This window comes from Daphnia pulex, chromosome 7, assembly GCF_021134715.1.
Source record: "Daphnia pulex isolate KAP4 chromosome 7, ASM2113471v1".
Taxonomy (NCBI): domain Eukaryota; kingdom Metazoa; phylum Arthropoda; class Branchiopoda; order Diplostraca; family Daphniidae; genus Daphnia; species Daphnia pulex.
The window spans coordinates 2,101,594-2,114,463 of NC_060023.1; the positions used below are offsets into that span (position 1 = coordinate 2,101,594).

At 40.4% G+C, this 12,870-nt stretch overlaps 2 protein-coding genes across 8 annotated transcripts; one reads left to right on the forward strand and one right to left on the reverse strand.

The window, feature by feature from the left end:
- Positions 1-274: 274 nt before the first annotated feature.
- Positions 275-6,306, reverse strand: LOC124197315 (1,4-beta-D-glucan cellobiohydrolase B-like). Of its 7 annotated transcripts, XR_006876097.1 has the most exons (9): positions 5,518-6,306; positions 5,332-5,445; positions 5,118-5,233; positions 4,908-5,048; positions 4,763-4,848; positions 1,535-3,024; positions 1,321-1,454; positions 778-1,258; positions 275-711 (listed from the first exon to the last, which is right to left on the reverse strand). XR_006876097.1 is itself a non-coding variant. In XM_046592692.1 (4 exons), the coding sequence occupies exons 1-4, from the start codon at positions 1,826-1,828 to the stop codon at positions 436-438; spliced, it is 1,185 nt and encodes a 394-aa protein (XP_046448648.1). In that variant the 5' UTR covers positions 1,829-1,964; the 3' UTR covers positions 275-435. The 7 variants fall into 7 exon arrangements, 1 of the variants encoding a protein (XP_046448648.1); XR_006876096.1 differs by having other exon boundaries at positions 5,332-6,306; XR_006876095.1 differs by having other exon boundaries at positions 1,535-1,752; positions 2,359-3,024; positions 5,118-6,305.
- Positions 3,644-4,762, forward strand: LOC124197316 (neurotrophin 1-like). The gene is made up of 3 exons (XM_046592694.1): positions 3,644-3,734; positions 3,831-4,025; positions 4,100-4,762. Exons 1-3 carry the CDS (start codon positions 3,720-3,722, stop codon positions 4,574-4,576), a joined length of 687 nt encoding a protein of 228 aa, XP_046448650.1. The 5' UTR covers positions 3,644-3,719; the 3' UTR covers positions 4,577-4,762.
- Positions 6,307-12,870: the final 6,564 nt, after the last annotated feature.

The following is a 12,870-nucleotide window of genomic DNA, read 5'->3' on the forward strand; positions in this document are numbered from 1 at the left end:
GAACCCCTCAGATAAAACGATAAAAGGCGATAATTATTTGCTTACCCCACCTCTCTACTTGAAACAAAATGGCGTTTTAGGTTTTAGTTGCTACCCTTCCTATCCAATTCCCGCCTATTCCTATAGCCGTAGGCAGTTGGAAGTGTAAGATGGAATAAATGGAAATGAGTTAAAGTAAAATTTTGGAAAATGTACAAAATAGTAACCCTTATTAGCATAGAAACTCGTGTCCGAGATGAGAAAGGATGAACAATCGCTTGTAATAATATCCAACTCTTTTTATTCCCGATTCCCGAATATGTGAATTAAATGTCGCTACGTTTTAACTTAACAGTATGCGTTAGTTAACATACGGTGTGAGAGTGTGAGACAAATGTAAGGCCCATTTTTTTCAAACTTTTCCAAACCGCTTTGCTCCTCTTGTAATTCTACTGCTCATACTTTTAAATAGGTAGTTGTTCCGATAAACCCATATTTAATATTTCCGTATGTGATACTCGGATTTGGGTTGCTGTAGATTGGGCAAGGGCCGTTGGGTTCTTTATCTAACCAGCCCCATACGTCGGGTTTGTCAGGATAGCCAGCGATTCCCATTGTGAGGACCATTCCTTTCTTTAATCCGTAGCTCATACTGGCCGATATTCCTCCCATGTTCCACTGATTGTAGTATTTGCAGTAAGCGTCCGATATAGAATTGAAATTCCCCTCAACCTGCATTTCAACAAAATGGATTACATTGGTTTGTTTTTTTTCAATCTCTAATCAATAAAGGCATACTGTTGGATTCGGTATCGTCCTGCCGTTCTGTTTGTAGAAACGTTGGATTTCTTTGAGGTCCCCTGTGTCAGTTCCGTCGACCGAGACGAAACGAGTCACGATGGTGAAAGGTTTGGTAGTGTCAACGCAATAAGACGGCCCGCGTCCGTAGAATTTTTTCTTTCCAAGTGCGTACGGCAGATAAGCACATCCGGAAGGTTCGCAGCCGTTGTTGGTGGCATTGCAGGTGTGAGTGACCATCATTGTAGTTAAACTGTTGGCTTCAATAATGTCTAATTCGTGGCAAGATGGTTTGTTGGACTCGGGTAGCTGGGCGTCGCACCCGCCCGTTCCGTAAATGGGTCCTGTGTAACCGTGACTGGCCATCCCACCATCTTCTTCCATTCCGACAAAGAAAAAGGATGCGTCGAATCCGCATCCGACGGTAGATAAGTCGACGTCAAAGCTTATCTCTCGGTTCAGCAGATAAACCATTTGATACCTGAGAATTTTATATTAACGTAACGATCCTGAACGTAGCATTGATAGGGTTGATATAATTACTTGTTAGAATTCGGGCCAGTGGTCAAGTAAATCCTGGGTCCTGTAGCTGGTGTCACGTACCTGAGCGTCAGATGAGTGCGTGAACTTGAAACAGTCGCACCGAATAAGGTATCATACTCAGCGGCTGTAAAAACCTGAATAGCATTTGACGGTATACTTAAACAACGTAAGTAATATTTAGAATTAACGTAAAGACAAAATCATGATTCAATACCTTGTCGCACCGTTTTGGGTCGTAGCAGAGATTGTAAAATACACCTCTCCAGTTGTTATCGACAACCAAACCAGTAGCTAACGGTTCACAGTTATTCAAGCTGCTACACACGTAAACGATAAAGTCCAGGGCTCCTGTAGTACGGCCTGTCTGATTCATTTGAACATATCCTTCGTTCGTGACAGGTGAGGAGGTGACGAGCACGATTGTCCTAAACACTAAAATAACAAGACAAATTAGCCGTTTGTTGAAATAATTTGACATCGTTGAACTATTGATTTGGCCCCCTATCATTCAATTCAGCAGTTGACTAGTAACTGATGCGAACACGTAGTGTAATTCGTTGTTTCACCACACACACATCCTGTGGATAACATCTGAATAAGCCATATTTTCAAGCTGGCACACTTGTGTCACATTAGCTACCATATGTTTCCTTTCGTTTGTGCTTGATGCGCATTGGGAACTAGTTTATTTTTCGACACTAGAAAAAGGAACGATTCCATATTTTCAGAAAAACATTTGGAAACAATTAGTTCGCGGACTTAGTTTCTTATGCTATTTTACTGGAGAGACATTGAAAGTTAAAATTCTTTTTAATTTTGCGTTTGTTTTGTCAAATTAATTACTTTTGTTTTGTATTGAATCAACAGGATGTCAAAGAAAGGCTTCATGATCAAATTATTGATCTTTTACCCGCACCACTGTAAGCTCAATTACTATTTAATAGAATTAGTTATTTTAAGACTAATATTCAAAAATTATGTACAGTATCCATATATAATCTAAAGGCGTAATCTGATGCAATCCAATAAGCAGCAAACCTAATTTTATCTTCTCAGTTTTTTGTTCGGTCCATTTGAAAGAATTTTTTCCGCGAACGCCGGTGGGTTTCTTCAAGGTTTAAAAGCCCCAACTGCACATCCGCACGAGCCAGGCAACTTGAATTTTTCGATGGTGAAAGGAAATGCGTAATCGCTGGGATTGAAGACCAAAAAGCGGTGGAAAATGTTCTTCTGGATGCATTTGGAATCGTAGCAGGACGGGACCAGTGGGCAGACAGTGCCAACAACCACGTCACATTCCTCAACTCGAGCCGTCTGGGTGTATTTGATGCCGTAGGACTCTACTCCATTGACGATGGTCCGCCACTTGCCTTCGACGTTAATGGCCCGTAGAGGACGGACGTACTCGGTGGAGCTCGGACAAAGGTAAATTTCGTCACTCAGTTTATCCAATCCGTCGACGGAATTGTCTGTGTTGGCCAGTTTATCTTTGTAGAAAGCCAAAACGCTTTGGTAGTGCTGGTCCAGAGCATCTCTGACCTCTTGAAGAGGATATTCCGAGTCTTCCAGGCACCAAGACTTTGTAGTGTTTTTGGCGCAGTGCGGAATCTCGGCTTGATCGTATTTTGGCGGAGCACCGTACAAAGGTTTATTGTAGCTTGGATCGGGCGAGCTAAAAACTCCAACCAGCAACGAAGTAAAAATCTGTGTCCAAAAACATTGGGAAGTAATAGAAGAATAATTAATTTATGATTTATGTACACAAATTTATGTTTGAATTTGTTTTGTGAATTAGAACTTACTAATGAATTGATAGACATTTTGTGACAAACAGCTGGAAAAGTTTTGGTTGTTCAGGCTCCAGTATGGTTAGAAAACAACTAATTCAAAATAAAGACCAAGCGCGCTTTATATTGTGCCCTGCCACTACCGCAAAAAAGTTCCAGTCGCTTTTACTTCCAGTTGACTGATTTAAATTTCACTAATTGGGAGATTAAGGTAAGGCGAGTCATCTGAAGTAGTTCGAAATTCTATGGTAAGTGGCTATGAGCGCTTCACATTTTGAGGTTGTGGTTAAGATCAACAGGAAACAAGTTGGACTGTGATGAATTAGTTTCGATTATTTGACCAATTCAAAGTTGGACAAACTCATTAATGAAAGTGAGTATTTCAAATGGGAACAAGACAGGTTCATTAGTGAAACTCAAATTCGAAATTTTGGTATTTTGTAAACCACAAACTCGAAAATACCACAATAGAGATGTGGCGTTGATCACCGATAGATGCAAATGTATAAAACCCTCGCCTGTTCTGAGTAAACTGCATCAGTTGAAAGCTGACAGTCAAAAACACAGTTTGTATAGTTTTTAAGCCAATCACATATTATAAATTTATTAAAAATGGAAATTTCATTGGTAATATTTAAAACGTTTTAATGAAAATTCCTTCTTTAAGATTAAAATCTGTTGTAGTTTTACTAATAATAAGTGTGAATCACATTCAAATTCTAGCTCTGTTTGGCTGCCGTATTGGTTGGAGCTGTTGCTGTGCCGGAACCGGATGCTGACCCCCAAACATATTCAAAACCTGCCTACCCAGCAGTTCCGTCCGATAACTGCAACCCTCGCAAGGCACCAAAGTGTTCGGAAAACAGCACTGAAACTTTCTGTCTCACAGACGCAGAATACCCCGAAAAAGAAATCAGGGTAAGCCCAATTTTCCATACAAATTTGATACAAATATCTCCAGACTATTAATTAAAATCATAACCTGCTTTCAGAGTGCCATCAAGTACGACCCGTTGGTGCTGCAGAGGTACTATGATATTGCCAAACAGTCGGCCGACAACTTGGTCGATGGACTGACATCTTTATCGGAGAAACATTACGACTACTCCAACTACACGGGCAAGACTTTCGAGATGTCCAACTGGATCGGCGAGGAAGGATACATTTGCCCCAGCACTGTCCACTACGCCCGCCCTCTGCGCGCTCTGAACGTTGACGGTAAATGGCGTGCCATCATTCAAGATATCGCCTGGCCGGGATACACGCAGACCCAACGTGTCGAGACTTGCTTGTTCCCCGGCTCCCCTTGCCGCACTTTGGCTCCTTGTTATGGCAGCAAATGCTTGCAAAAGTACGTCTACCAGCGCATGTTGTCCTTCGATCCTTGCGATGCCAAAAAGGGAATTTTCATTGACCTTTACAAACTGCCATCGGCTTGCTCTTGCCACATTCCCGGTAAACTTCATTGAGCCAATGATCCCTTATAGATAATACTAATCTTTCCTTTAATTAGCCTAAAATTTTCTCACCAGTAACGAAAAGTACGTCTTTTATGATAAGGTGAAAACGAAAACTTATTTGTGTGCGTTGAATTATGACATTCTCATCAACATACCGCAAATAGTGAAAGAGAAATTAATAAAGTTTTAACTCACGATGGCGTCAGCTGATATTCTGCCGCATTTTCCTCCATAATCGATGCTGCCACAGGGGTGCATCCGTCTGGTGTAGGAAGTTGATTCTACAATGTGCATAATTATGTTTTAATTGAGAAACTGTTTGACAGTTGTTTTTATTTACCGTTACTGCTATTATTACGGGCGGGGAGGTACCGCACCGTAGAAGCAATTTCAGGAGTTTGCCCAAAGCTCTTCTATTACTGTAATGATTCAGCTGGAAGTTGATTGCATGCTTTTCAATTGGAAGTGGAAGTGGAAACTGCTGTGAACGTAAGAAATAATAACAACAACCACTTTAGAAGAGTCGCTAACTGAGAAGACATATACATACCATCGCTGAGGTTGTGATTAATACAAAAAATGCAGAAACTTGTTGTGAAAACTGGAAGACCCAGGTCCATGACCATGAATCTAACCTGATGAAGCAGCAGAACACACGCACGATATCTAGAAATAGTAGATAGACAGGATTGTGTGTTAGAAGTGTTTTTCCTCTGGTGCATCCTTAAGTCGAGTGAGGTGAGGTGTAGAGATTGACGTTTTACTTGGTGCAAGTTTTTCCAAAGTCCAAAACGATCTTCATTCCTCTGTGACGATTGGTTGCGACAACTTCAGTTTCCGGATTACGTTTACGCAATCCACATAGAGATGGGACTTCCCTGGATGTTTATGGTAGGTCGAATGGGATAACTACACACCGATGGATTTACTTCACTTGTGCGTCTACTAACCGCCTGATGTGTCCAGATTTCAGTGATGGTGATCTCCGTGTCCGGATGTGTCACCATTTCTTCCCAACGGAGCCATGAATAGTGAGTTCGTTCGTTTAAACTGGCAAAGAGAACTCACTTAACGAATGGAGGCCAACGAATGGGCAGATGCAAGCCAAAGAGTTTTTCTTGGGACGTCGGGCTAGGCTGTTCAATTTGCAATCCGGTCGATCGAAGTTGGTCCGTTTTTTTTCTCCATGTCATGTACTTCATTGGATATTTCATGGGCAATTATTCGTGTAAGAATAAGGGCCCCCAGTGTGTAACACAGGTTTTAGGCAATCGAGAAACTAAGGAAAAACTTTGGGTGAAGGGACATATTTGTCAAATGCTCACTATAATCACACAATTCACTGACTGAAAGTTATACGACACCATGCTGAGTTGGCAGCCCAACTTAATTGCTTTATTTCAACCACGTGTAGGAAGACGGGACCATCCCTTGATTACCACGGTTGGGAAACAACAGAAAATTTGGCGCGAACCCATTTATTTGCCAAATCCTCACTAGGCAATAGTCACTCACTCACTATAACAAAACTGGTACAAAACATGTATGGTTAATTAGCAGCCCAATCAAATGTGCTATGGGCTGTGGCATAACCAAGTCGATCGATTAACCGCCTAAAACGCTTCAACAACGAATTCTGCCATTCTGGTTTGTGCATTTTGCTCATTTTGACTGACAGTTGTCTGCAGACGAACTGAAAAGCGCTGATGCCAATTCTAAAAATGATGCTCGATGCCTCGATGCCGCTCCGTATATTCTATAGGAAAATCGAATAGGAAATAACAACTAACCGAATTATCGTATTAGGATAAGAATTATCACGCTTCGGAGCGTGAGACAAATCAATTGATTTATAGTGTGAACGCACAAATACTTGGATCAGAGGATAGGAGTTTCACTACCCCCGCTAGATGGCTCTATTTACCTTTTATTTACTTTTTTTCAAAAACTAAAATAGCATAATAATGTCAGGTTGCTTTAAAAAAAAGGGGGGAAGGGGGCTGTTTGACTTTCCGTAGAATTGGAACAATTTTTCATGCTCACGTTGTTTCGGGGGGAGGGGGGGGGGAGAGGAAATATTTCTGGCGTCAACTACATAAGCAAAACCATCAACCCGCCCTCAGTAACAGACGGCGCAGTACCTGGAAAAACGATTAAACGTGCGATGCGTTGGGGTGTAACCGTTTGATTTCGAGTGAAAGAGAATTTCTCTAGTAGACAGAAAACATTTAAAAAAGAAAAAAAGAAAAAAAGAAAAATACCTGACACGAGAAGGAAGGAAGGGGGGGGGGAAGCGAAATGACAAATCGATTCAAGGGGAATGTTGAATTTCTTTCCACCCCTTGACATGTGTCCCCCCTTACTCTACCTAATACCTAGCACGGCTCTTTTTTGTTCCTCGAAATCCTTCCGCTTTTAGATTCCCGTCACTCCACTCCCTCCACGCATTTTTCAAACGAAATAAAACATAAAAAGAAGAAGAAATGAGATGTAACTGATGTTTCTGCTGAAAAATAAAATCTAAAATTTAAAAAAAAAAAAGAAAAAGCCAAAAGTTTTTACGACTTTTTCGGAGAATTTCACTTGTATGTAACCTCCGTCAGTATTTCCTTACACGATCCATCTCACTTTTTTTTATCCTTTTCTCTGGGAAATTCATTTCTTCCCGCGACTCTCTTATCATCTTCAATGTAATTTCCTTTTAGTTTCCATCCTATTTTATCTCGTGATTACCTAAGCACTTAATGACGACCATCATCCCACTCTTTTTCGTCATGTCTACCGGGATGACAAGTCAATGACATTATTTTTTTTTTCCTTTCGGGATTGAGAAGAATTTTCTCTTTAAAAATGTTGTCACCGACGTGATTCTCAGGATTCGTCTTCGGTAAGTCAAATGAATCATTCGTCGTTTTTTACGCGTGTGGGTGTCGCTAAAAAAAAAATTCGAAAAGATAAATAGAAAACAAAAAGAAATGAATCAATTCCGGTGAATCGTGACTGCGTCACACGGTATTTACACCGCCGTCCCCCCCCCCCCCCAACAACCCCCTCCCGTTTACTCCCACGGAATTATTTTTCCAGTTTTGACTTTTTCCAAGAAGGAGCAATTGAATAAAAGACACACAAAACTCGAAGAAGAGATGCTGTGTGTGTGTTACCCCCCATTTACCAAATCTGACAAATCCATTAATTTCCCCCCTCTTCCTTGAAATATAAATCGATGTCATAAGAAAAGTGTGGGGGGAAGCAAACACCGATAATATAATAGTCGAAACAAAATTTTTTTTTTCACCTGAATTTCTTGTGAATTGAAAATGTTTTTTTTTTTTTATTTTTGACTTTTTTTTGGGGTTTGTCCTCCTCCCAGTGTTTCCTTTTTGTGAGTTGTGAACAGCGGCGGCGCAGTGCTGCTGGATAATTGGGAATTCCGATGAAAACTTTCTCACGTTTTTCTTTCTGGCTAAAGATTACGAGTCAAGTTTGGCTCTCTTGTACACGTGAAAATGTATAACGGAGAATTCTCGGTAAGAGAAAAGAGACTCTAATAGAGAGTAGAGTCCCCCCCACTCCCATCCACGCCCAGGACAGTTGGCGCAGGGCTGTGTCCACCTCCCCACCGTTCTCTGCTCACATCTGAACTTGTTGATTCTATTGGAACCACCTGGTTTTTTCGATCTATACGTACCAAGAATAATGATTTCGTGTCTCGATATCACACACACACACACAACGTACGGATAGAAGAAATGATTATATGATTATGAAATAATAATGTATAAAGAAAAGAAAGTTTTCCAGCCTTATATTCTTTCTCTCTCTTTTATGTAATAGAAATAGAAATCAAAGTCCGATCCTACATTTCTATATTATAGAGTGAATTGAACAATAATGAGCTTTTGAAGACTAGATATATGACGCACACAAAAAGTTGCAGGCCATAAGCCCATAACATCGTTTGAACTCTGGCGCAAAATGGCGCGGATTTTAAAATAATAAAAAACACCTTTATTTTATTTGTGATAAAGGTCCAGATGGTCTGCGTATAAATGTCAAATGAAACATTGACTCAACGCTCCCCTTTCAATAAAAGGTGATAAACATTAATCAGTGTCGGACTGATATAGACTAATCGCGCGATGGTGATGATGTGTCGTGCCGATTCGGTTTTTTGACCCGCCTGAGTGACTCGATCAAATCAATGGCAAAATCAAACGCACACACACTCACGATCTTTCCTCTAGATTCTCGGTAATTACGAAACAGAAAAAATTAAATAAAAAATAAAAAAGTCGGTGCCAACTGGAATAGAACAGGATTTGAGAGTTCGGCGAATTTCCCGTGAAAAATCCAAACGGGCGTCAGACAGAAAAATAAAATAAATAAATCTTTTCTCCTGCAACACACACACACACACATGTGTGCTGCTGTTGCCGGTTATCACGAAGTCGAGAAAGAACCAAATTTCCTTCCCGGAATTCGTGAAAGAAGTGGGAGGGGCAAAACGATTGCAATTACCATCCGCAGCGTTGCCACATTTTCGACCTTCAGGGAGTACGTCTTGCGTTGCTGTGCAACAACACACGTTCACCTTTTTCTCGTCTTTTACATGTACAATCTGCTGCAAGTTGAGTGATGGCGCAGCCGTCAAAGTCGTAGAGTACGAACGCGGGTCCAACGAACTCCATCATCCAGTATAACTCCAGTGTCTAGATTTAGTTTCTAACCTGTAATCAAGCTGTGCATTTGGATGAGGGGCTTTTTTATTTTTTGGTTGGTTCGCTCTTGAATAGCGGGAAATTCGAAACGGTTGGCCTTCGGTATATATAGTCGGAAATAATTTGCCTTGAACTCTTCGTTCGTTCGTCCGTGTCTAGGCATTTTTTCTCGATCGAATTTCGTATTCAAATTGGAGATATAAGAATTGACAAGAGTTGAACGAGTCCGTTTTCCCACAGGATGTCTCGGAAAAAGTTCGTCGAGTCCAATTCTGAAATATAATAAAACGAGATAACAAACTCAAATAGTTATAAGAAACATTTTCCAAGACTGCTGGGTCTCCGTTTTCCTATTACGCACACACAACACGAGCAACAACTATAGCAGATCGATGGTTTCCAGTTGCCCGTCAAAAACTGCTGGGACCCGGGCAGAGGACACACGTGCCAGGATGGGGGCAAGGCGAGTTCTCCGAATTGAATTGGGAAAATAAAATAACCGGAATTTCATTTCCATTTTATTTTTTTTCTTCTTCTTCAATTCTTTTTTTGGTGGTTCCAGTTTTGGTTCGGTGGAAAGAAAAAAAAAATCAAGATAAGTAGTAACTGAGAGAGAGAAGAGAAGAAAGAGACAACATGACCCAGGTAAAAAAGTACTGCCTTGCACTGTAATAAAATGATAGTTTATTTAAGTAAACTATCATTTTATTGTAGTGGACCTAGTAAAGTAGAAGTATCACTAAGTGGGCGTATTTTTTTTTTTGTTTCAATGTCAATATTACTAAAGACACACTGCTATATCACTGGTAGCGTATAGTACTTATCCTATATATATATAGTATTTGTCCCAAAATCCTTCAGTATTACTTGAGTTTTTCATATTATTACTTAAGTACATTCTAAGTACTTTTTCACCTGGGGATTGATGGACAAATTCTTGTTCAGATTATTTATGAACCGTTGAACGCATCACATCCGTTTCTTTTTTTTCTCTTAGTAGGGGTGTACACGCGCGTCATTATTTTATACCAGCGACGAATGGAGGGGTCTTACTAACCTCGTAACCATCAGAAAGGCAGGGCAGCCATAGTATGTATACAACATCAACTGTAGACGAGAGAAAATGAGAGAGCCGAGCCGAGAGCCAAAATGACGTTGGGACGAGAGAAACGACGACAGTAGTCTAACCGAGTTCCTGGAATCGGCGAGCGCCGCCGAGAGCTTACATAGACGAGAGAGATATACACACACACAGGCGAATAGCTTGTTTGCTGCTGCTGACGACTTTCCTCGGAATATGCGATCGTTCCAGGAAAACAACCCAAAAAAAAAAAAAAACCGAGAAGAGGGCGGTGGGGTGGGCTCGGTGGGTCGGTGATGGGTGGTTGCCAGTTCTAAAAAACCCGCGCAACCGAAAAAAAAAATAAAAAGTGCGTGAGTGCGCACCCAAAAGATTCGCCTCTGGGTCAAAAAAAAAAAAGAAAATTTATTTTTATTTTTGGGATGTTTGAATGAACGTTTTTGTATTTTTATTACTATCATCGTTGTCAAAATGACGCAATTTCACGAAATGGAATTTTATTTGATTTATTTTTTTTTTTTTTTTTTTTTTTTTTTTTGTTTCTCGAGAAATTTCCGAGGCTGTTGCGCATATAGGAGTCGTACGCGTCGCCGATTGGTACAGAGCGGGACACGATGAACGAACCAAGGCGGGAGTGTGCTGGGCCATTTCGGGTGGTATAGTTTCATCATCGGCAGTCGCGCGAGGGGTGAATGGTTTTTTGGTATTTTTCACAGGAAACGCCACAGGTCCGACCGCATTGCCCTCTTGCGTGAATCTACACACACACACGATCACGTCATCACATCCATCCCGCTTTTACCTTTTTCTTATTTCTTTTTTTTGTGAACGAACCAACGAACGAAGAAGTTCCCCGGTGCCGCATCACAGACACGCAACTGACGAAATCCAATTTCATTCTTACATTTATAGTTATTTGTGTGTATGAGCAGATGATGCCAGTTTAGCAGACGACTCATCCATTTTTTCTCGAATGAATTACGTAAACGGCGGATGACACCAACCAACCAAATGCCATTGATTCCATTTCGACATTTCCAAGATTTTCTGTTGGGTTTCAACAGTTTTATTATTGCGGAATTTAATTGACGCAAAACGCCATTGAAATAGCAGAAATGAGAAACTGGTTTTTGCGAGTTTTTGCATATAACAGAAGAGCGCAACCTAGTAGGTTTTGCTATTATTTCCCCCCTTTTTTATTTTAATTTGATTTGTTGCGTCAATCAATACACAAATGGAAAACCTGCAATCAAAAAACGCGCGCGAAAAAAATTTTCATTTGAAATCTTCCACATTGCTGGCGATTGTCTGAAAGTTGATTGTTACATTTCGGTTGATTCGCTCTGACGTTTGATTATTATTTTTAAAATTAAAATTGCCGGTCGCCTTGACGCAAGCCACGCCCTGAATCTAATAGACGCGCGCACAATAAAAACAAATTGCCATTCGACAGCAGCAGAGAGAGAAAGAAAGAGAGAGATGTGAAGGGCGGACTGTCGTTTATATTCACGTGCGGCCGCACGTGAATTCAACCCAATCTCGCCACGATATGTTTTATAATTCATTCTCGTGAATCGTACACGATTGGCAAAGGGAAGGGAAACCGACAAATTCTTGGGAATCGGACACACACTTTTCCCTCGCTCCTGTCGTTTTATCGCATCGATAAATATATCTAATACATATTATATACCTATAAAAGGGAAATCAAAAGCTGGCCGGGCCAAGACCATCAAGTGCGCGATGTAATATCGTATCCCGAAAGGGAATGAAATCAAAATCCGGGACGTGACAAACGCTCTTTTTCCTCATATCTTATAATAATATTGTTTGGTTGGCAACGTTTAAAAAACAAAAAGGAGCCTAGGCTATTTGCTTTGGGTTCGGAAATAATAATGATAAATGATTTATACTATACCTATAGACCACATCTGGTTTCGTGGACGACTTGGCACGGCCGCCAACTCACGCAATTTCCACAGACAGAAATATATAGGCGAACCCATGCCAAAAATTTTGCCAATCCAATCTGTTGCTCCGAGTTTATGTGTGTGTGTACGTTAAAGAATGTTTTGCGTGTTACGTATTTTTATTTGATTTTTTTATTTTCGACCAAGTTCCGGGAATTCGCCACCGACGACATAACGTCCCGTCATTTTTTTATTATCGAAAATAAAACAATTCGTGACGTAAAATTCAAAAAAGATTAAATCATAATAATTGTTTTTCTTGAAATAATTTCGAAACAAATTGTTACCGCGATTTTTAATTTTGTTTCTCAAACTCAAAAATAAGCGCGAAATTCCCGTTAGATGGGAAAATTAGACGATATTTTTTTAAATAATAAATGTTTGATTCAAAACGCATCGCATTAAGTCTATCCAATAAGCTTGATTGCGACTCCTGTGGCCGCGCTGGATTCACATTTTCTCTTCCGTCCGCTTCTTATTCGGCCATTTATTATGCAAGGCATTCATTCTTTAATTTACCCAGCATTTCATTCA

Coding starts and splice junctions, on each gene's coding strand:
- LOC124197315 (XM_046592692.1), bottom strand. CDS start 1,828: ATGATAGGGGGCCAAATCAATAGTTCAACGATGTCAAATTATTTCAAC. Junction 1,455..1,534: donor ACCCAAAACGGTGCGACAAG/GTATTGAATCAT, acceptor AATGCTATTCAG/GTTTTTACAGCCGCTGAGTA. Junction 1,259..1,320: donor ACTGGCCCGAATTCTAACAA/GTAATTATATCA, acceptor TAAAATTCTCAG/GTATCAAATGGTTTATCTGC.
- LOC124197316 (XM_046592694.1), top strand. Junction 4,026..4,099: donor ACCCCGAAAAAGAAATCAGG/GTAAGCCCAATT, acceptor ACCTGCTTTCAG/AGTGCCATCAAGTACGACCC.